This window comes from Ciconia boyciana, chromosome 23 (assembly GCF_034638445.1).
Source record: "Ciconia boyciana chromosome 23, ASM3463844v1, whole genome shotgun sequence".
Classification (NCBI taxonomy): domain Eukaryota; kingdom Metazoa; phylum Chordata; class Aves; order Ciconiiformes; family Ciconiidae; genus Ciconia; species Ciconia boyciana.
The window spans coordinates 5,734,503-5,754,112 of NC_132956.1; the positions used below are offsets into that span (position 1 = coordinate 5,734,503).

The 19,610-nt window shown below is 52.3% G+C and overlaps 1 protein-coding gene across 5 annotated transcripts; it reads left to right on the forward strand.

Moving 5' to 3' along the window:
* The first annotated feature begins 3,118 nt into the window (after positions 1–3,118).
* Positions 3,119–19,210, forward strand: LOC140643308 (potassium voltage-gated channel subfamily A member 3-like). 5 transcript variants are annotated; one of them, XM_072844912.1, is made up of 4 exons: positions 3,119–6,616; positions 15,296–15,441; positions 16,010–16,138; positions 16,259–19,210. In XM_072844912.1, the coding sequence occupies exon 1, from the start codon at positions 3,250–3,252 to the stop codon at positions 4,999–5,001; it is 1,752 nt and encodes a 583-aa protein (XP_072701013.1). In that variant the 5' UTR covers positions 3,119–3,249; the 3' UTR covers positions 5,002–6,616; positions 15,296–15,441; positions 16,010–16,138; positions 16,259–19,210. The 5 variants fall into 5 exon arrangements, with proteins under 5 accessions (XP_072701013.1, XP_072701015.1, XP_072701012.1 ...); XM_072844914.1 differs by having other exon boundaries at positions 3,119–5,272; positions 6,304–6,616; positions 16,010–19,210; XM_072844911.1 differs by having other exon boundaries at positions 16,010–19,210.
* Positions 19,211–19,610: the final 400 nt, after the last annotated feature.

Sequence of the window (19,610 nt, forward strand, 5' to 3'; positions counted from 1 at the left end):
AGGTCAGCCTGTAGATCATTGCACAGGGGGATTTCTTAAATGGCCATTAGGAATAAAATTAAATTTGTTGAGCCCAGACGCAGCAGAAGAACTGGATGAAAAAGCGGAGAGAAACTTGCAGAGGGAGGGCTGGGACATCTTGCATTAGACAGAAAAGCCACGGTCTTGAGGAGCGGCTTTGATGCTGCACCTCGCACAGCGAGCTCCCAGCTCACAGGAAAGCGCTGGCCAGGTTGGACATCACGGAGATGTCCCGTCCCCGGGCTTTTATTCCTCTGCCTCTGCCCTTGTGCTCAGACCTCCTGGTTTCGGGACGTAACCTAGGCCACCTCTGCTTGACAAATTTTGGGCTTGGTGCAGTGCTTGCGTGCAAACCCCTCCAGGGAACACGTGCGGGGCTGGCGGTGGCTGATGCCAAGCAGGAGGTGATGCTGCTGCTGTGTCCCCAATGCTGAACCAAACCTTGGCTGGGGACCCCATGAGAAGGGAGTTGCTGAGGGGACTTTGCTGGGGAGGAGGTGATCTGCCCCTCCGGCCGCTCTCTGCCTGCAGCGACGCTGCTCGCTGCTCGCCCGGCACAGCTTAATTGGCTTTGATAGGTGGAAGCAGCGGAGCAGTAAACAGGGCCAGGAGGCCACGAGGTGCCTGGGGCCACTGGGCTGTAGCCCCCGGCGAAATCCTTTGAGCCAGCGCGATGCCGGACCAAAGCTGCCCAGAGCTCAAGGGTTAATGTCTGCTGCTGCGTTGCAGATAATGGGGGGGGTAACAGCTTAATCCTGCTCCTGATTTTAAGGGAAGGGCTTTTCCTCGCAGCATCCCAAAGGTCTGTGGCTCTCAATAATTTCCGAAGAGTTTGCCCCGGACGGAGATCCAGATTAAACTGTTGCAATTATGGAAGTTACACCTTGTTGCCTCAAGGCTTTTGTCATCAATAAATGTTTATGGTTTAAAGCAGCCTTGTTTGTTTGCCTTAGACCAGATGACAGTGATTTATTGGCAGAAATCCTAGCAGAGGAAAGAGAAGAGCCAGACAGGTCTTGAAGTGCTACACACATGTATGTAGTGAGCAGATGATGGCTATTTCATGATCATGATACCTGCAGAAAATAGAGCCTCAAACTTGGATGTGAACAGTTGTTTCCAGGAATTTTTCTCAACCTACAAGCAACACGGGCAGCTCAAGGGTTAATGATGCTCCAGGGCTCTGCTTCCTGCTGTATCTGGGGTTTGGGATGGCTGGGAGATGCCGTGTGTTGGAGAGGAGCAGTGGAAGCTCTTGCTGGGAGCACGTTGCTGAGTAGCACTATTAATTGCTGTAGCAATGATGGGGCAGCAAGACTGGGGACCTGTTGCCCCAGCTCCCTCATCCCAGGAGATCTGCAGCCTCGAACAAAACGGGACTCAAAAGTGGGGCTTAAAGCCAAGGATGGAGGTGGCAACAAGGACATGTGTCTGGGTCTGGGGCAAGGTGACACAGCCCGCAGACGAGTGTCCCTGCGTATGATCACGGGTGAGTGTCTTCTAGTGGCCACGCTGAGCTGCTGCCTTCCTGCTGGTGTGAAAAACCCATCGCTGGCCGCGCCAGCGCCGGGAGGTTGGTGGAGATGGAGGCAGAGCGGGCAGCTCGCCTAAAGGCTGTGTGGGGTTAGGTCTCACAGCCAGGTCCAGCTTTTCATCCGCAGAACCTCGCCAAGGCTCAGTCCCCCGGGAACCCCCCCCGATTTCTTGTGGCAGAGGGGTTTTTGCCCTCTGTCAGCAAAGACGAAGGCAGGTTCGGCTCACTCAGACCTCGTCCGCAGTGTTAATCCACCATTCACAGTCTGGAGTCAGCTCTTACACCAATATTTGTTGTTGTTTTCCCCCCTCTTGGTTTGTATATTTTGTACAGCTTGTTTCTAATTTAAAGCATAAATAAGTTTGATCTTTTCATCTGTTTTTCTCCCTACCTTCTGGAGGCTGTGCTGGTTAAAAATAACGGCGGTGGTGAGCTAAAGCAGGGCTGGTGGAGGGGTTTTAACCTCCATCATGGCGGGACCACCCGGCCAGCGTGGGAACGGCAGCGTGGTCGCCCCTCTCGCCTCTCCCCGACCCTCGTGGCTGGGTTTTTTCCCGAGCTGGGAACTCCCTGAATTGCCTAAGCCCCGCTTGACACGTGGCTGGGGATTAAAGCGCTTCTGCTGTCGGGGGGATTTGGGAAAAGGAGGACCCATGGGGAGGCTGGGGGGGCACAGCCGGGTGCAGAGATCAGAGGTTGTCCCTGATGCACATCTCCCGGGGACGGAGCGTTTTCCAGCGCTGGGCTCCTGCAGAGGCTTTCGCCTTAAAAAAAATCCCATTTGACCAAAATTGAACTATTTGCATAAGAAGATCAATTGAAGGGAGAGAAAAAAAAAATAAATTCGGAGCCTTTTGGCTTTCTTGCAGGAAAGTCTGAAATGGAGATTTGGGTTCAGACTGCGACTGCCTCGGTCGAGGCTCAGCTTCACTTCTCCGTTTATTTTGCAGGGGGGATGCACTCGCACACACACACACGCGTGTGCAAACACATGCGCACCCACGCGTGCCGCACACAGACACATGCACACGCACATGCACACCCTCGCTCTTCTATACAGGAAAAAAAGAAAAAAAAAAAAAATCCCCAGCACTTTAGCCGAAATGCTGATTCAAAACAACTGTTGGCGGCTCCGGCCGCCGCTGTCTGCTTTCCATTACCCACAGCCCCGCCGCGGCTTGAAACGGTGACTTGAAACAAACAGGCAAACCCCAAAATTAATAATAAAAATTACATTTCGCCTTCCCGAGGGAAGGGCAGAAAAACTCTTTCTAAGGCAGCGGTTCTGCCAGGAAAAAAACCCAACTCTCCCCGCTTGCCACCCGCTGAGCATCAGAGGATGCTCCCCGGGAGGGACCGAAGCCCCTCGGCGGGTCGGGGGGGTACGGATCGGGCCCCCCCGGGCGGGGGCGGGGGCCCTGCCCGCAGCGTGCCGGGGGCCGCGGGGCAGGGCCGGGGGTGCCGGTGGGTGTCTCCGGGAGCGGTGACTGAGCGAGGCGGTGCCAGGGCTGGGGGCGGATTTTTTGAGAAGAGGCTCAGCTCTTCAGAGCAGCGGCAGCCGCTGGAGGAGTTGGGCGGCTGTTTCTCCCTCTCCGCCCGCAGGAGGAGGAAGAAGAGGAAGAAGAGGAAGAAGAGGCTTCGGCTGCCGCCTCTCCGATCCTCCCCCCCCCCTTCCCCTTCCGCCCCGCACCTTTATGGACGAGCGCCGGAGCTTGCTCTACTCTCCGGCTGCCTCCTCCGCCGGCCGGCAGCCGCGGGGCGGCTCGACCAGCAGCCACCACAACCTGGGCTACACCGAGCAGCTGCCCCCCGCCGCCGCCCGGCCGGAGCCCGGGCAAGAGGAGGAGGAGGGCGAGGAAGGGGAGGAAGGCAGCATGACCGTGGTGGGGGGCGGCGGAGACCCTTTGCTGGAAGAGCCGCAGCATCCTCACCCTTTGCTCGGGGGAGACCGCTACGATCACCCCCCGACCCCGGCCGCCGTCCCCGCCAGCCAGCCCGCGGGCGGTGGGGAGCACGAGTGCTGCGAGCGAGTGGTGATCAACATCTCGGGGCTGCGGTTCGAGACCCAGCTGAAGACCCTGGCACAGTTCCCCGAGACGCTGCTGGGGGACCCGCGCAAGAGGATGCGCTACTTCGACCCCCTCCGCAACGAGTATTTTTTCGACCGTAACCGTCCCAGCTTCGACGCCATCCTCTACTACTACCAGTCGGGTGGGCGCATCCGCCGACCCGTCAATGTCCCCATCGATATCTTCTCCGAGGAGATCCGCTTCTACCAGCTGGGGGAGGAGGCCATGGAGAAGTTTCGGGAGGATGAGGGTTTCATTCGGGAGGAGCAGCGGCCGCTTCCCGACAAGGAGTTTCAGCGCCAAGTGTGGCTCCTCTTCGAGTACCCTGAGAGCTCTGGGCCGGCCCGAGGCATTGCCATAGTCTCTGTCCTGGTCATCCTTATCTCTATTGTCATCTTCTGTCTGGAGACCCTGCCTGAATTCAGGGATGACCACGACTATGAAGGAACCGGGGGGACCTTTGGGACAGGTGGTGGCCCTCTCCCACCTGATGTCTTCACCAACTCCTCGTCCTCGGCCGCTTCCATGGTGTCATCCTTCACCGACCCTTTCTTTGTAGTGGAGACTTTGTGCATCATCTGGTTTTCCTTCGAGCTGCTGGTCCGCTTTTTTGCCTGTCCCAGCAAGGCCACCTTCTCCAAGAACATCATGAACATCATTGACATTGTGGCCATCATTCCCTACTTCATCACGCTGGGCACCGAGCTGGCTGAGAGGCAAGGCAACGGCCAGCAAGCCATGTCCTTGGCCATCCTCAGAGTCATCCGGCTGGTCAGGGTCTTCCGCATCTTCAAGCTCTCCCGGCACTCCAAGGGGCTGCAGATCCTGGGGCAGACCCTCAAGGCCAGCATGCGGGAGCTGGGCTTGCTCATCTTCTTCCTCTTCATCGGCGTCATCCTCTTCTCCAGTGCCGTCTACTTCGCAGAGGCCGATGATCCCAGTTCAGGTTTCAGTAGCATCCCCGATGCCTTCTGGTGGGCGGTGGTGACCATGACCACAGTGGGCTATGGGGACATGCACCCCATCACCATTGGGGGCAAGATTGTGGGCTCCCTCTGTGCCATCGCAGGGGTGCTAACCATCGCTCTCCCCGTGCCCGTGATAGTCTCCAATTTCAACTATTTCTACCACCGGGAGACAGAAGGTGAGGAGCAAGCCCAATACATGCACGTCGGGAGCTGCCAGCACCTCTCGTCCAGCGAGGAGATGAGGAAGGCTCGCAGCAATTCCACCCTCAGCAAGTCTGAGTACATGGTGATCGAGGAAGGAGGAATCAACCACAGTGCATTCAAACAGGCTGCCTTTAAGACAGGCAACTGCACAACCACAAACAATCCCAACTGTGTGAACATCAAAAAGATCTTTACAGATGTTTAAAAAACCAAAACCAAACAAACAGCAACAAAATCTGAGGATGCGGTAAAAAAATAATAATAACAGTAATAACGCAAAGTGACTGTGTACTCGGTATTGTGTGGAACATGCACCATCGTCGGTCTGTGTGTGCCCTCGTTTTTATACGTTTATTTTTTTAGATCCTTCCTTTCTAAAGACCCAAAAAAAAGGATTTAAAATTCTCTGAAGAAGAGGACAGCTACAGGGTAAAGAGAAGGAGGATGAAGACAAAACACACTCACCGTCGAAACAGGTGTTTGTTCTGCAACGTGTTGCAGGGCTGCTTTTGTTTTCTTGGTTTTGGGGACCTCTCGCTTTGCTCCTGAATTCCCCCCCCTTCCCTAAAGGCAGCGTGTAGCCGATTTCCCTTCCATCACATAAGCTCACTTGTTGGATTAACAACCCCGGATTGGGTGGGGAGACGAGGAAAACATGTTGCAGAGCGTACTGGAAGGGGGTTGGGAGGAAATAACCGTTTAATTTTCCAGAGAGTCTCTGTTAACCACATTGTTAAATGACGCTTAATATTGAAACATGTGGTGTGCCATTACGGGCACATCACAGATTCCCTTTTCTCCCCCGTTAGATCGTTTATGAAATTCTAATCTGGTCAGAGACCGAGTGCAATCAATGCTGATTTAAATAGAGAAAAAAAAAAAAAAGCCCTTGTTTTCTATTCTTAATTCCTTTCCCCTGTAACCCTACGGCATTATTTCATCCAATGTCGAATTTGTGGCTGGGCAGCGGGTCTGTGTGCGGGGAGGAGGGAGGCGAAAGGCAAAATGGAACGGTTTCAGGAGCCGACGGCGCACGGGGAGCGATGCCGGCGGGGACTGGGGGATGCAGGATCCGTGACAGGCTCCTCGCCGTGGCTGTGCGGCCTCAAACCCACCCAGCTGGAGACAAAGGGATATTTCCTCCTTTTTTTGCAATGTGTTTGGGAGAGATGCGGCCACTGATCACGAGAAGATTAAAGTGGCGAACACGCCTTCCAGCGGAAGTCACTAATTCGGACCAGAGTGATGGAGTTGCCATGGCGACCCTGGTTTCCTGGGAAACCCCCAAAGGTTGTCATGGCATCCCTTCTCCCATCCCCTGTGGTCCTCGCTCTTCCCGCAAAAAACCTTTCCAGATGGTTCCAGCCCCGCCGTCCCACAGGACACCGCAGCTCTGCCCCGCTGTGTGACCCCATCCCGGCACCCCCTGCCCTGCCGCGGCTTCCCCTGTGCCGAATAAAGTGCCCGTAGGCAATAAGCACGCCACAAATCCACCTCTCCCTCGCAGAGGAGCTCACGCCTTGGCAGTGAAATTGGGGGACGGAGTCTCATCCTGCAAACACGAGCGCCCGCTCTTCCAAGAATGACCCTGCGCTCCCCCTGCGCCGCACGAAACCCAGCGATTCCCCCAAACCCAGTGTGAAATGGCACTGAGCAGCCAGCGGGAAAGCTCGGCTGAAAAACCCTGGCAGCTTTTTGAAACAAGGGGGACACATCTATAAAGAGCAGGATTGAAAAGTAACCAAAACCCCGCCGGGGAAAATACACCGGCTTCATCTTTACGCGTGCACCAGGGGCCACGGGACATCTGATGGGATCAGGTGAGCTTTGCACAGGGTAGAGTTTAATGCGTCATAAGGTAACGTTGCTTTGTTGGGACAAACCCAGTGTTTTCCACTACTTAGTTTTATTTTTCAGCTTACCCTGCTGCTCTCAGTTGTTTTGTGCAGATTGGGTAAAGTGGGATAACGTCCTGTAGCTCCCCTGCTTATATTTGCTTTTGACTTTGCTTTTTAGTGCTATGCATAGGAGGAAAACCCTGCTGCTTTTTTGCAGCTGGATTTCTCCAGTTCTGTGCTAAAAGGGTTGTTTGCAGCGGTTTAATGCTTCTGTCCGACCCCCGCCATCGAAGCAGGCTGAAAGCAGGGCCTGGCTGCTCAGCCTCGAGCGCCTCGGCTCCAGCTCTGCTCTGTTTTGCTGGGTTTTGGGTTCAATAAAACCAGATTCCTTCGAGGTAGTGAACTGCACGGGGAGGCTGTTAAATATCTCTTCCTACAAAGAGAGACTTGACCCCGAGCTGTGAGAGTCACACCTTTCCCAAGTGTGTGGAAAGGGGGATTTGTCCTGAGAGATGCCGGCCAAGCCAAAATCAGAGTTAGCTGGGATTTTACCCAGACTTAAAAGGATCAGGACAGTTTGTACCACTCTCCCTTAGTCTTGCCTTAGCCCCGGTTATTAAAAAGCTTGTAACGAGGAAAAACATCAGAGCAGCTTCTTAGCTGATGGTATGCGACAGCTTTATTGTAGCTACTGTGGTTTTCACCAGCTGAGGATCTAACAAATGATCTGTACTGGGGAGACGCTGTGGAGCATCGCGGCAGGTCACAAACCTGCGGTCCCTTGCCTGGGATAATTGGGATCCCTTGTCTGGGATGACTGGGGACACCCCAGCGTGCCTTTTCCCCAGGCTGCAGCCAGGCTGAAATGTCATTTCTGCCTACGAGCTCTCATTTTTTATTGTTGTTAAAGCTTTTCCGTGTGCCTGTTCCTAAAAGGAGGATTTGAGTTTAGAAGTGGGGGAAACAGTCTCACTCGGGAGAGTTTGCAGATGAGTTTTGTGTCTGCGTTTTCCCCATGGCAGCTGCATGGGGTACAGAAACCACATGTTTTCCTGGAAATGGCACAGTACAATTTTAGGTTTCTCTGCCGTCTAAAATAAGCAGAAAGCTTGCAGGTTGTTAGTTTGCTTTCCTTGCTACTCCCTACCTTATTTTGTCAGGGCAGAATAATTTCAAATGGATTTTATTGACAGTAAAAGATGCTGCATGAGAGAGGTGGCAAGAAAACCGCTTCATCCACTGGAGTAAAAGGCAGTTTTGCTCCAGTACCGAATGGTACCGCTGAAAAATATAAAAGCGCTGCTGCTCTGTCTTTAAGATACACCCAAAAAATTGGCAGTGGAAAACCAGGGATATCCTTTCAATGCTCTGCCCCATTTCTGTCTGCCTCTTCCCTCTGTGCTGTCTCGTTAGGTACCGTTCAGCGAGATAAATGCTTTCTGTCGCTGCACGGTCTGACGGCTTCTCTAAAACTGCCTGCCGCGTGTGTTGTGCCAGGAATTGGAGAGATCGCTGAAAGATTGCTCTCTTTGCAGCCAGCTGCTTATTTAACTTACTTTGCTCTCTTGCAATGTGCCTCCTATTAGGACTTCGGACTGTTTTAACAGTCACCCGGGAGTTAAAGATGAGCCTCAGCCTTTGCAGCGTCTTGGACTCGACTGTTTCTAATGTGCTTAGAGGGGCAGCGTTAGGAGATTAGTATTAGCGGAGCTGCCTGCCTGCTGTCTGGCAGCCTGCTGCAAAGCCTTCCCAAGGCAAGGCGAAGGGCTTGCCTAGACTCAGCTTATTACATTAAATGGAGGAAAGTGCATTACCGAAAGCTGCTGGCTGACATTTAAGATCGCACAGAAAGCAAGCAGGGGAAAGGCTGCGTCCCTAGGTAGTCCCCGGCGTGGACTCCCCAGCTTGTTGGCTGCATGTGCGGCGTGGCAGGGATGCTCTCCGAAATGGCATCCTCCTCCCCTGTCCTTCGTACCTGTCGTCTGCGAGACTAAGTGACACTTACTGCTGGCACCGAAGGGTGGGAGCAAGGATGGGAGCAGGCAGCTCCTGCCCCCCTGGGTGCTTTATGTATTCGGCTCATATAGGGCCCCTAGGTGATATAGAGCCTTGTACAGCCTCCGATCTCGTTTCCCAGGCTCCTTTCCCTTTCTCTCTGCTTGTATTTTAGGACCTGTTCCCTTCCCCTGTTTCAGCCCTGGATGCCACCTCAAAAGACATCCTTGGTACAGGGGAACGCAGGGGACGTGCAAGAACCCCAACCCTGACCCCTCCGTTTGGTACTTTGACACCGTCACCTTTTTCTCCTCCTTATTTGCCCTTTTTTTGTGTGTTTGCAGGCCTGAACTCTTCTAAAAAGGTTCTGTTGTTCTCCAGCACAATAGATGTCCTTCACAGAGGTGCTTGGGGTGGCCAGAGGAGCAGAGCAGTATCCATCCCACCCCGCGCGTGGACACAAAGAAGGGCTGGGGATATCTCTTTCCTCCAGGAGGGTTACATTTCTTCCCAGGCAATTGTTCCTGCTCCATCGCTTGACAAAATAAGTTGGTTTGTGGTTTTAATCCCCAGTTTATGGACAGTGAAGTGGAGGCAAAGGGCGGACAAGTGGCTTCCCTGGCAGAAGGGAAGGAGCCCTCCAGAGCTCGTCGCTGCGAAGGGGTCTCTCCTGGCAGAGCTCGGGCGCAGGGGAAGGGTCTCTTGCAGCGGTTGGTGTGCACGAAGAGCATTCTGCGTGAAATCTGTTTAATTGTGTAGTTTGGAGCCCTCTTCCTGCCAAGCTTTTAAAATATGCATATCTTGGTGAGAGCACATGGAGGCTCTCATCACAGCCTGATGGAAGGCAGGGCCTTTTTTTTCCATTTTTAAATGCTTTAACAAGTGATGTCTGGGTAGGCTGCAAACCTGCCAGTGCAAACAGGCAACTAGGATTTAAATGCCACTCATTTTGCCCTTCCGTCTCAATTGCTGCGTGTACCGGGAAGGAGAGCTCAGAGCACCGCCATCCTCGTGCAAAGGCAGTCGTATGGGCGATGGGTGCAGGGAAACAGGGACTTTCTGGGCATTATAGGATGCTGTGGGCAGGGTGATATGCTATAAATTGTCTCCTTCACCGCTACAAAGCCGGTGCTGCTCTTCTGCACCCTTCCCTGCTATGGGTCCGCACCCGTAGTCTGAATGGGGTGCTTGGCTCGACTTTGGAGGGTGTTGTATAGCTGGAGGATGTGTTAAGGACAGGATGCTGCTGCCTTTCCCTGTTTCCCTGAGTGCTGTTTACATGGCAGAGGCTGCACTGACGCAGCACCCGCTGGCTCCGAGTGAGCCCGATGGGTGCTGCGCCGCGGGTGCTGGGTGGTGTGAGCCCTTTCCCGGTGCCAGCGGTGGGAGCCAGGCGTTGGGCAGCGAGGGCTGGAGCGATGCCCTTCTCCGGCAGGAGGGCTTCCTTGGGAACAGCCGTGGGACCGCAGCCATCACCGCCCTGACGGGGACGTTTCGGGGATGTTTCGGGGTGGGTGCCCTGAGGTGCCTCATACCGGCCGGGAATCACTTCTCTGGCAGTGGGAGGGTTTTGGCTTCATTTTGGGGGGTGGTGATATAGGGATTTCTTAGGGCAGAAATAGGACCGGCATGAGGACAGGGGTACAGCCCTGCCATTGCACGGCGGGGGGCACGTTCGCTGCTGGGGGCAGCCCTGCAGAGCAGCACCAGCCCTGTCTCCGCAGCATCTGGCTCTTGCCCCAGCCGAAGCTCTCCCGGCTCCGCTGTGGTCAAGTCTGGGACACAATCAAGACCTTTTACTCCCCAACTTGGCTTCCCAAATAGGAAAATGAGTAATGGTGTCTCCGTCAAAGCGATATTCATCCCACCTGACGGGATGCATGTTTGCTGCTTTGTGCTGGGAAGGTGTCAGGGCTCCTGCTTTTTGTCACCGGCAAAACCGAATCCCTTTTTTTGCTCATGAGAACCGTTCTCTGTGCGGGAGAGGGATGTGTGCAGGGTCCCACGCTGCCCTTGTAGCTGGAGCCCTTTTATCCCCGCTGCTGGCAAAACTCAGCCCAAAATGCTCAGATCAAATCCCCTGGGAGCCCCCGTGTGCTTTTCCTTCCACGAATAAGGTGCTGCTTTATGAGACCCCCAAGTTTCAGGGTCTGTCTGTGTTTCATCAACGCTCAGAGCCTGAATTTCCGGCACTGAGGATGCTCTGCAGCAGGGCAGGGAAACCTTCACGCATGAACCTCCCCGCAGGGCACTGTCAGTTTTCTCCTTCTTATGAACCAGGACATGCTCAAGTAAATTAAAACCTGTCTCCTATCTCGTTCAGCTTGTCACTCGGGTTGGGAATACCTAAAATAACTTCCCGATCGCTGGTCTTCCCCTACTCGTAACGGGGAATAGTCTTTACCCAGCCACGCTGCACACTAATATTAAGACCCCCAGCTCAGCGACGCAGACGGCAGCACGCACTGCTGGGTTTGTTTAGCAATGATTCATTTCCTTGAGACTTGTAATTCCGATGCTTTTCTGAGCGTGTTTAAGCTCTGTCATGTCTGTTGCTTTTCTACAGTTGTTGCACTTCATTTTTAGCATCTTTAACACATACTTGGGTGGGAAGACTTGGTTTGGATGGGTGGCTTGCACGACTAGATTAGCGAGTGGCTATCTCTGCTCTTGCTGGCAAGGATGCAGAGCGCAGTCAGTTTAATTTTGATGCTGACCAGCCCCAGTTGCTTTGCTCTGCTTCCTCCAAAGCACCGTCGTGGATAGATACGGAAAATCCTTTGGGGTTGTGTCATGGTTCGGCCGGCAGTGGAAGCACCGAAGGCTCAGCCTCTGTGGGGGGAGCGGGGCTGCTGGCAGCAGGGTCCGTGCTCAGGGTCTTGCTCTCACGGGAAGCTAAAGATTGCGACGGAGCATGGACAGCATGAACACATGCTTTGCAATGTGTTTTTTGCATCTGCAGAGAGATGTGTTTGCCATTCCACTTGGTTGCAACACAGGAGCTGGGTGCAATGCAGGGTGGCGGGTGATGCTGTGCCGCTCGGAGGGATTTTGGTCGTTAGTCCATGAAAACGTGTGTCCCTGCACCCCAGACCTGGAGGGTGGAGGCACTGCAGTGTTTGCTGGGTGTTTGCTGTCTCGGTTCACTCGGGTGGCTTTGGGCAGGTCAGCTCCTCCGGGCTTCAGTTTCCCCATCTGTAAATGACACCGAGTGGCTTCATTAAGTGTTTGCAATGAAACGTGCTGTGGAAGGAAGAGGCAGTTTTGAAACACAGAGCAAGAAGTAAAGAATCCTCCAAAGGCTTTATGGAGTTCAGCTTGCTTGAAGCTTGCAGAGCCTGGAAACCCTCCCCGCGATACCCTACTAACTGCCGTTATTTCCCCCAGCTGGAGGGAAGCCCAGGGTTTCACCCAGCTTCCCGGGGACGCCAGCTCTGCCCTCCGGCTCCCCTTCCCATAACCATCCTCCTCTCCTCCAGTTTCTTCACTCTGCATCTTTGAACTTGCTTTTCTATCCTTATGGAACCTGAAATCTCTGTGCATTTATAGTCAAAATCCCACTTCTCCCTCCTGGCTGGTCTCTGCTTGGAGCTGCCACCACGGCTCGGTAACAATTTGAATCTCAGGCTGTTGCAGCAGGTCAAAAATGAGACGTAAGAAGTTTGGGTTTAAAATGAACCTGCCTGCTGCAAATTTGAGCTTGCAGGAAGGATGTGAAAGGAGTTTGCTGTGAGCTGGGTGTAGCATTGCAGGCAAGGGGGGTTTCCTACCTCCGCGCGGGCATCGGTGGATGCTGGCACCCAGCGCTTGTGCTTTAACCTTCAGGTGCCTGAATGATATTCTGCACTTCGGAAACCTCCGAGTTAAAGGAGGAAACCTTCTTTCTGCTGCATCTGAAACAAGCCTGATCTGTTCTTTCCTGGGGCTGGAAACCTTTCAGAAAGGTCTCTCCCATCCTGGTTGCAAAATGCTCTGAGAAAGCAAAGCGAGCACAAGGAGAAGCGAACCAGTGAACGCGACCTGGGTTCAGCTGGTTTTCTGGCTTGTGATGTCTCCTGGGAATTGGCTTTATTGCTCCATTTTCTTAACCAAGCTGTCATGCAGCTGCCTTAGAGGAGAGCATTACACAAGCGTTTACCTTTATCAGCTAAACACAGGACTCAGTAAGAAGAGATATCAAGTTAATATGATAAGATCTGTTTTCCCTAACCCTGCGTTGACTGGCATCAATTATATCTTCCTCTTTAATTCTGTATTAAGACTCTCGGCCATTCCAGCGTATTGTTTGGGATCAGCAACAGATGGCCAGACCCATCATTTTGCAGGTCACTTTGTTTATCCCTTTAAAAATTGGCCCAACAGGGGCTATTTTACAGCCCTCTGGATTTTCACCAGGTCTGGGGCTCAAGAGATACTCAACGCTTGCAGTCTCATGAGCTGCTTCGCCAGCTCCAAATGCTTGGATACAAGTTACTTGGCTCGGCCAATTTAAAAACATCTAATTTTTGTGGCTGCTGTTTAATATCCTCTGTTTCTCTTGGAGTGGAGGGGATTTCATCACCCCCATATGGTAGGAATACATCTGGATCCCTTCAGAAGCCAGAGCAGCAATATCTCCTGAATGCTCCTGACTTCTCACTCCCACTGCTGTTCTTGCTGAATTGGGTGAAATAACGTCATCGGCAGGCTGAGGATTTGGGGTTTCTTTCTATAAGGGCAAGGATACAGCCTGAAAAGGCACCAGGGTACCCCAAATCACTGGATTATTTGCCTGGTTTGAGAAAATTGTTATTTACCATTTAATCTGCAAAGCCCCAACTCTGTCGTCCCCTTCTTGGCCAAACCAACGGTATTTCCCGGGCCGTGCCGGGCTGAAGGTGCTATTTGGGTTTTATTTGTGTAATACTCCAGCGATGCTTGAGGATCCCAGCAGTTTGACCATTGCTTTGCAAAAAAGCAGGAGCCCTTCCCTGCTGGCAGGTGGGAGGGGGGTGTAATCCCCCCCAGCAAGCCCAGTCCAATAAAGCATAAGCCCCAGTTCGCTTTAAGCCCATGAATAGTCCTTCTGGCACTTCAAGATAAGCCAGTGTTTGAATAAGCGTCTGGTCTGAGACCCTTGCAAGGAGCACTAAGCCCCTCTGGTAGCTTATTTTCCCCGAGTGCTGCGCTGCCGTGCAAGGGGATCTTTGCTTCTCGCGGGAAATCCCATCTCTCTCCTTTCTCTGCCAGCTTTTAGCGTCCTGCACCATCATCCCTGCACCACCATCCCTGCACCACCATCCCTGCACCACCATCCCTGCACCATCATCCCTGCACCACCATCCCTGCACCACCATCCCTGCACCATCATCCCTGCACCATCATCCCTGCACCACCATCCCTGCACCATCATCCCTGCACCACCATCCCTGCACCACCATCCCTGCACCACCATCCCTGCAACATCCGGAGAGCAGGTCTTGCCCTCCTCGGTGCATGGATCCTGTCCCGTCTTGCATGTGTCCATCCTGACTCTCCCTTTGAGGAAAATCGGCTCATTTTTGGGAATGAGCTGGGATGGATCCTGGTGTGTTAGGCTGGGCTCTGAACTATGAATACAGATCCTTCCTACCCTTGTCTCATCACCGGCTGCTAATGAAGCATCCGGCTCACGTAATCTGATTTGGTGGTAGCGCTCATCTTATTAGTGTGCACCACGCGCTGGTTTTAATGTAGTTAATGAACCTCGCTATAGGAAGCTTTACTAATTCCCACTTGAAAAATCACCACGAAACGGCCAGGATTTGGGTGTGTGACTCCCAGTGACTTACGCAGGGCTTAAACCCTCAGGAAATTTGGCCGTACCCTGTCCGCAGGCAGGCGCAGAGCCCGGGCTGCGGCGCAGCAGGAGGTGGGATGCTCCGTTGCTGCGGTGTGAACTAACGGCAGAGCGTACGATTTCTGCAAATGAGAGGGGTATAAGCAGGCATATGAAGTTTCCAAGAGTTTCAGCGTCTTAAAGACAGAGCGGAGCATCTCACTGTATTCAAACAGGGGTCAGGATGAGTCCCTTCATGCTGTGGGGTTATTAGGCTTCAAAGCCGACCTGTTGCAATACCAGCTGGTTTTTTGCACTCCAGAGGCTTGGCAGCTCCGGCACCGCAGAGCTTGGGGGATTTTTTTTTTTTTTCCCTGCCTCAAAACGGGGTCGCGGGTTTGGGCTCTGCGGGAGCGACTCCGTGGTCCGAGCACCGGGCGTCGGATCAGCCCCACCTCCTGCCGTCCCCTGTATCAGATGTGTAATTACTTAATATCATGTGAATCATATCTTATCTTGATTCACATGATATTAAGTGATACTGGTGGGAACAAACCCAGCTTGATTAAGATAAAAACATGATGAGGAAAACCCACTTTGCGCTAATTATTCTGGATTGGATTTGGAACTTGCCATTAATGTGAGATAATAGTTACTAACCAGAATGTATTTAATGAATCTTTTTTCTATCTTTAGCTCGCTTTAGACTGTGTTGCATTTAGTCCATTAAACAATTTTAATTAGCAAATTTTCACTTTTTTGTTTGTGGGGAAGGGGGATGTGAAGTTGTTGGAGGGGACTGAAGTGCAACATTTATTCTACTTTGCCTTGGAAAAAACCAATAACCTGTTGCTTGTTTTCCAAACCAGGCTGTGCGTAAAAGCAGCTCTTTGCTCTGCCCAACAGATAACAGAAGAAGTTTCAAAATTAAGACCTTCAGGACTGTGTTGAGAAATAAAACGTCTCCAATCACGGACACAATGACTGATGCTGCTGTGGTCCCGACCGACGGAGGGTCTGTCCTCCCCAGTTAAACCCATTTCATATTTCATATATATATATATGAAATATTTGCCACGTTATCTGTGTTTTCTAACAAGTGCATTATGTAGAAGGGAACATCTTTGCAGCCGGAAGATTATCTTCAAATCATGTGCAATATAATAATACTGAACAAAGCCAGGAAAAAGGAGGAGGGGAGATGGAAATCATTTGGACATTATTTCAGTCTTTTTTTTTATAAAAAAAAATAAAAATCTCTTGAACGATTAAGCAACCCGAAAGGAAACATTAACCAGAGCTGCTAATAAGCAGTCCAAGTGTTTTACTTGGGGTGGGAGGGAAATGGGGGAAATTCGGTTGCTCTCACTGTTCCCTGTCGAAGGACACGGGCTGTTTTCGGCACCGGGACACGAATAAGTTCTTTTCCATTTTTCTGACTTTCCTGTAAATGCTCTTTAGAAGTAGGTATGTGCTGTACCAAAGGCTGTGATTTATTTTAAGTCCTTATTAAGAAAGTAACATCTCCGCCGATGCTGAGGAAAACAGTGTCAAACAGTCAACAAGTTGTGCCTTGCTTTCAGGATCGCTCCATGAAGAACTAAGGAAAAATCGAATTTCCAGGGGTGGAAGAGGTACAAAACCCAATCCCGGCTGGTCGTGCCCCTGCTTCATTTCATGAGAGCCCGTGCGCCCTTCTCTGCTGTTTCACGGTACTTCAGTCCCAAGGGAATATTATAGTATTGTGTTGCTAATACTATAATAAATGGGAAGTCCATCGCTCCTTTGCCCGTCGCTGTTTCATTTTGCAAGCTGTTTTGTTTTTGTGGCAGGTTAAGAGCTGTGGGTTGCCTGCAGTGGGCTGCGAAGCTGTTAAAGCTGGGCTCACTGCATTTCCTAGGACCGGATGGGTAAATATTAGCCCAGTGCAACGGGATAAGTGGTCTGCGAAGGGATAAATGCAAACGGCAAAGAGGTTGATGGTCTCTCCTGCTTCTGGCTTCCCCCTCTCGCCCCAGCCTCATCCACCTCGGCACGCTGCCTCTGTCCCAGCTTTGAGACTAAAAGCCGGCCGGCGCGTACTCCGTCGGTGGAGCAAGGCGATACTCGCAACAGCATTGGGCTTCTGGGCGAAAATAATATCGGTGTGACTCAGGCGAGCACGGGAACCTCTGCGTCTGCACTGCAGTAGTTCACCGGGGATGGGTCAGGGAACGTTAATTTGGAGGGGACCAAACAGAGTGAGCTGGAGCTTGCTCCGAAGCAGAGGATGCTCAAGGGGAGGTAACGGGAGACAAAATCATTAGGCATGTGAAGCAGACTCTTGAATTCATGCTGCTGATTGCTTTGGGTCCGTGTCCAAGAACAAGCGTTGAGGTCCCCACCGGGTACCTGGAAAGCGGAGCAAGGACCGCTCTGCCTGGAGAGCAGCACCAGACCCTGGATCCTTCACCGAGCGGAGCTATCTACCTGCGCTTCAAAGCAGATCCCGGGCAGGAGATGGGGAACAGCCACAGGAGACACATGTGGGATGCTTTGAGGCACAACCCAAGTGAGGATGCACTTAAAAATAAACACCCTCCCTGGAAGAAAGGCTCTGAAATGGGAAGACTCGGGGGAATATTCTTGGCAAAGCAACCAGCTGTCTGCACCACGCGTCTCTCCTTGCAGAAGCTTTGAAGATGAATGAGACCCAAGCGTGTTTCTGAGCTGTTGTTTGGGGCCGGGATTGCTCTGGACTTGTCTGTCGTTCAGCAGAAGTCGTCCTCCTTTCTGGCTGTCTAAGCCCCGCATGCAAACTTCAGCTGAAATTAGGATTGAAAAATTCCCTTAATGGTGGGGAAATGATGTGGTTCTTAAAGGAATACATCGACTTTGGTGAGGTCACATTTATTTTGTTTGGTTTTTAAACAAATAATTTCTTGGCTTGAATTCTTCCTCCTGTCATGACATGTGCATCGTTGGTGATGGAGACCTTGTTCATGGGAGCAGGGCTTGGGGGTCCCAAAGACAGAAGTCTGGGGCCCTGCATAGGTGCAGGCTGGGGAGAACGGGCTGAGATAGTGAGAAAAGAAACAAAAGTGAAAAAACCAGCAGTTTTAGTCAAAGCTGTGTTGCTCACCTTGGGGAATGGAGAGCAAGTATGGATCTGGCCCTTAGTGGGACATTGCTCCTTGGGCTTGTTTGCATTTATTCCCAGCACGGTAGAAACCCTGTGGCCACTGGAGCTGTGGATAAATGAATTAGAAAGGGCTGGTGCTGCTGGCACCTGGTTTTATCGTGGCTTTTACAGCGCGAGGTGCAGAGGGAGGTGGGTTGGGGACCAGGACTGCTGGAAGAGCCCGAGGAGCAGGTCCCCGAGCCCACGGAGATGAGCTGGGGGTGCCAAGGCTCGACAGAGGGATGCTGGGGAATCACGGACGTGAAGCACCCCGCGGTGTGAAATCAATCCGGTGTGAAAGCCGTCTGCACAAATTAAAGCTAATTGGAGCGGTGGCTCTCATTAACTTCGCGTTTGGCCGTGCCCTACCCTGCGGCCAGCCTGCGGGGGGGTAGGAGAGGGAGCTCCTCCATGGGATCCTCCAGCAAATTGCTCTGCCAGCACATCCCTGGGGATCTGGCAGTAACCGCAGCGCTGCCACAGCCGGAGCGCTCTGAGGCTGGGCTTGCAGAGCTTTTTGCCCCGTGGCCGCCTGTGTCTTAACGTGGCACAGCCAAAGCCCACCTCCCAGGCATCCATCCCCTGTCTCCCACGGAGGGGAGCTGTGCCCCCCCAAGGCTGTCTCATCCTGCAGCTCCCCAGCACCAAAATTAATGAATGCTCAGACCATAAAAAGTCCGAGACCTTAGAAAGACCTTAAAAAGATCCCTTAAAAAAGACCATGAAAAGTCCCCAGTGTTTGGGGAGTGAGGGCTGAGCCTGTTTCCGTCACTGGGAACCCCAAATGACCGAGCAGTGGTCCCTTCCCCATTGCCGTGGATGGAGCTGCCGGCAGGCTGGGGGAGATGGGGCTGGGCTTTTTTGGGAGCTCTCACCTCCAAAACCACTAAGGAGCTGCAAAATCTATTTGTTTGCAGCCTTCCCTGCAGCGTGATGGCTTCGCAGCAGGCTCTTGAGGCTGCGAAGGAGATCGAACAAAAGCTTTAGCAACTCTGAAATCTTGAGGGACTGACCCAGAAAGCACTTTTCTACCACGCTGGTGGTTTTGGGCTGCAAACGGCCGAAGCCCCCACTGCAGGTCCGATCCAGCATCCCCCCGCACCCCCGCAGACAGCCCCGGCTCGCCCGCAGGGCTAACGGCACGTTAACAGGAGGAGAATTGATCTTCTGGACTGCAACACAGACCTGGATCTTGGGAAGCCCTGGTCCCAAAGGTGTTAAATTTAGTTTCTTTTGGAACATGACCTAGTAGCCCTTAAAATGGGGGATAGAATGTATCAGTACTAAAGCTATTTTTATTTTCCACCAGTGTTACAGAGAGCTTTTTTATGGCACGTGTGTATGTAACATAATTAATACCTCATCTGTTTTCAATAGCCACTTTGTTAAAGCGTCTCTCTGTTACGGTTCAAAGTGCGTATTTTGACAAGCAAAGTGATGGGAAAAACCAGATCCCTTCGCCCGTTGGGGTCGGTGGGTCCCAGCAGTCCCGCTCCCGGCAGCAGAAACGCCCCGTTCCCGGAGCAGAGCTCAGCCCACGGCCACCGGCCGCTCCGCTCCTCCCGTCCAGCACCGAACCCACCCCATGGACGTCTCACACCGATGACAATCTTGCCAAATTTCAACCTCTTCTCGATATTGTACATACTGGCGTTGATGACGTTGCTCCATGCTGTCGGGTTTCTTTTGCTTGGTCGCTGAGCCAGCTAATTGTTAATGTGCTTTTTCAAAATAATCGAGAGTTTGATAGTCTTTAACTGTCAGTCCAGTATATTAATCTGTGTTGCCGCGACTCTGACTCTAGCCTTGTGCGTTTTAAAGATAACCATCGTATCAGGACAGCTGTGTTGAGATGTCATTTGGAGCAGAGAGCTGGATTTGGCAAGGGAAGACAAGTTAAAAATGTATCCAGTCGATTAAAAACCAAGAAAGGGAGCGATTTAATGATGGCTGGCATCAAGAGAAGATCCAAAAAATAGCGTGCATTGATTCCCATAATCATCCGAACGCAGGCTGCTCATCTT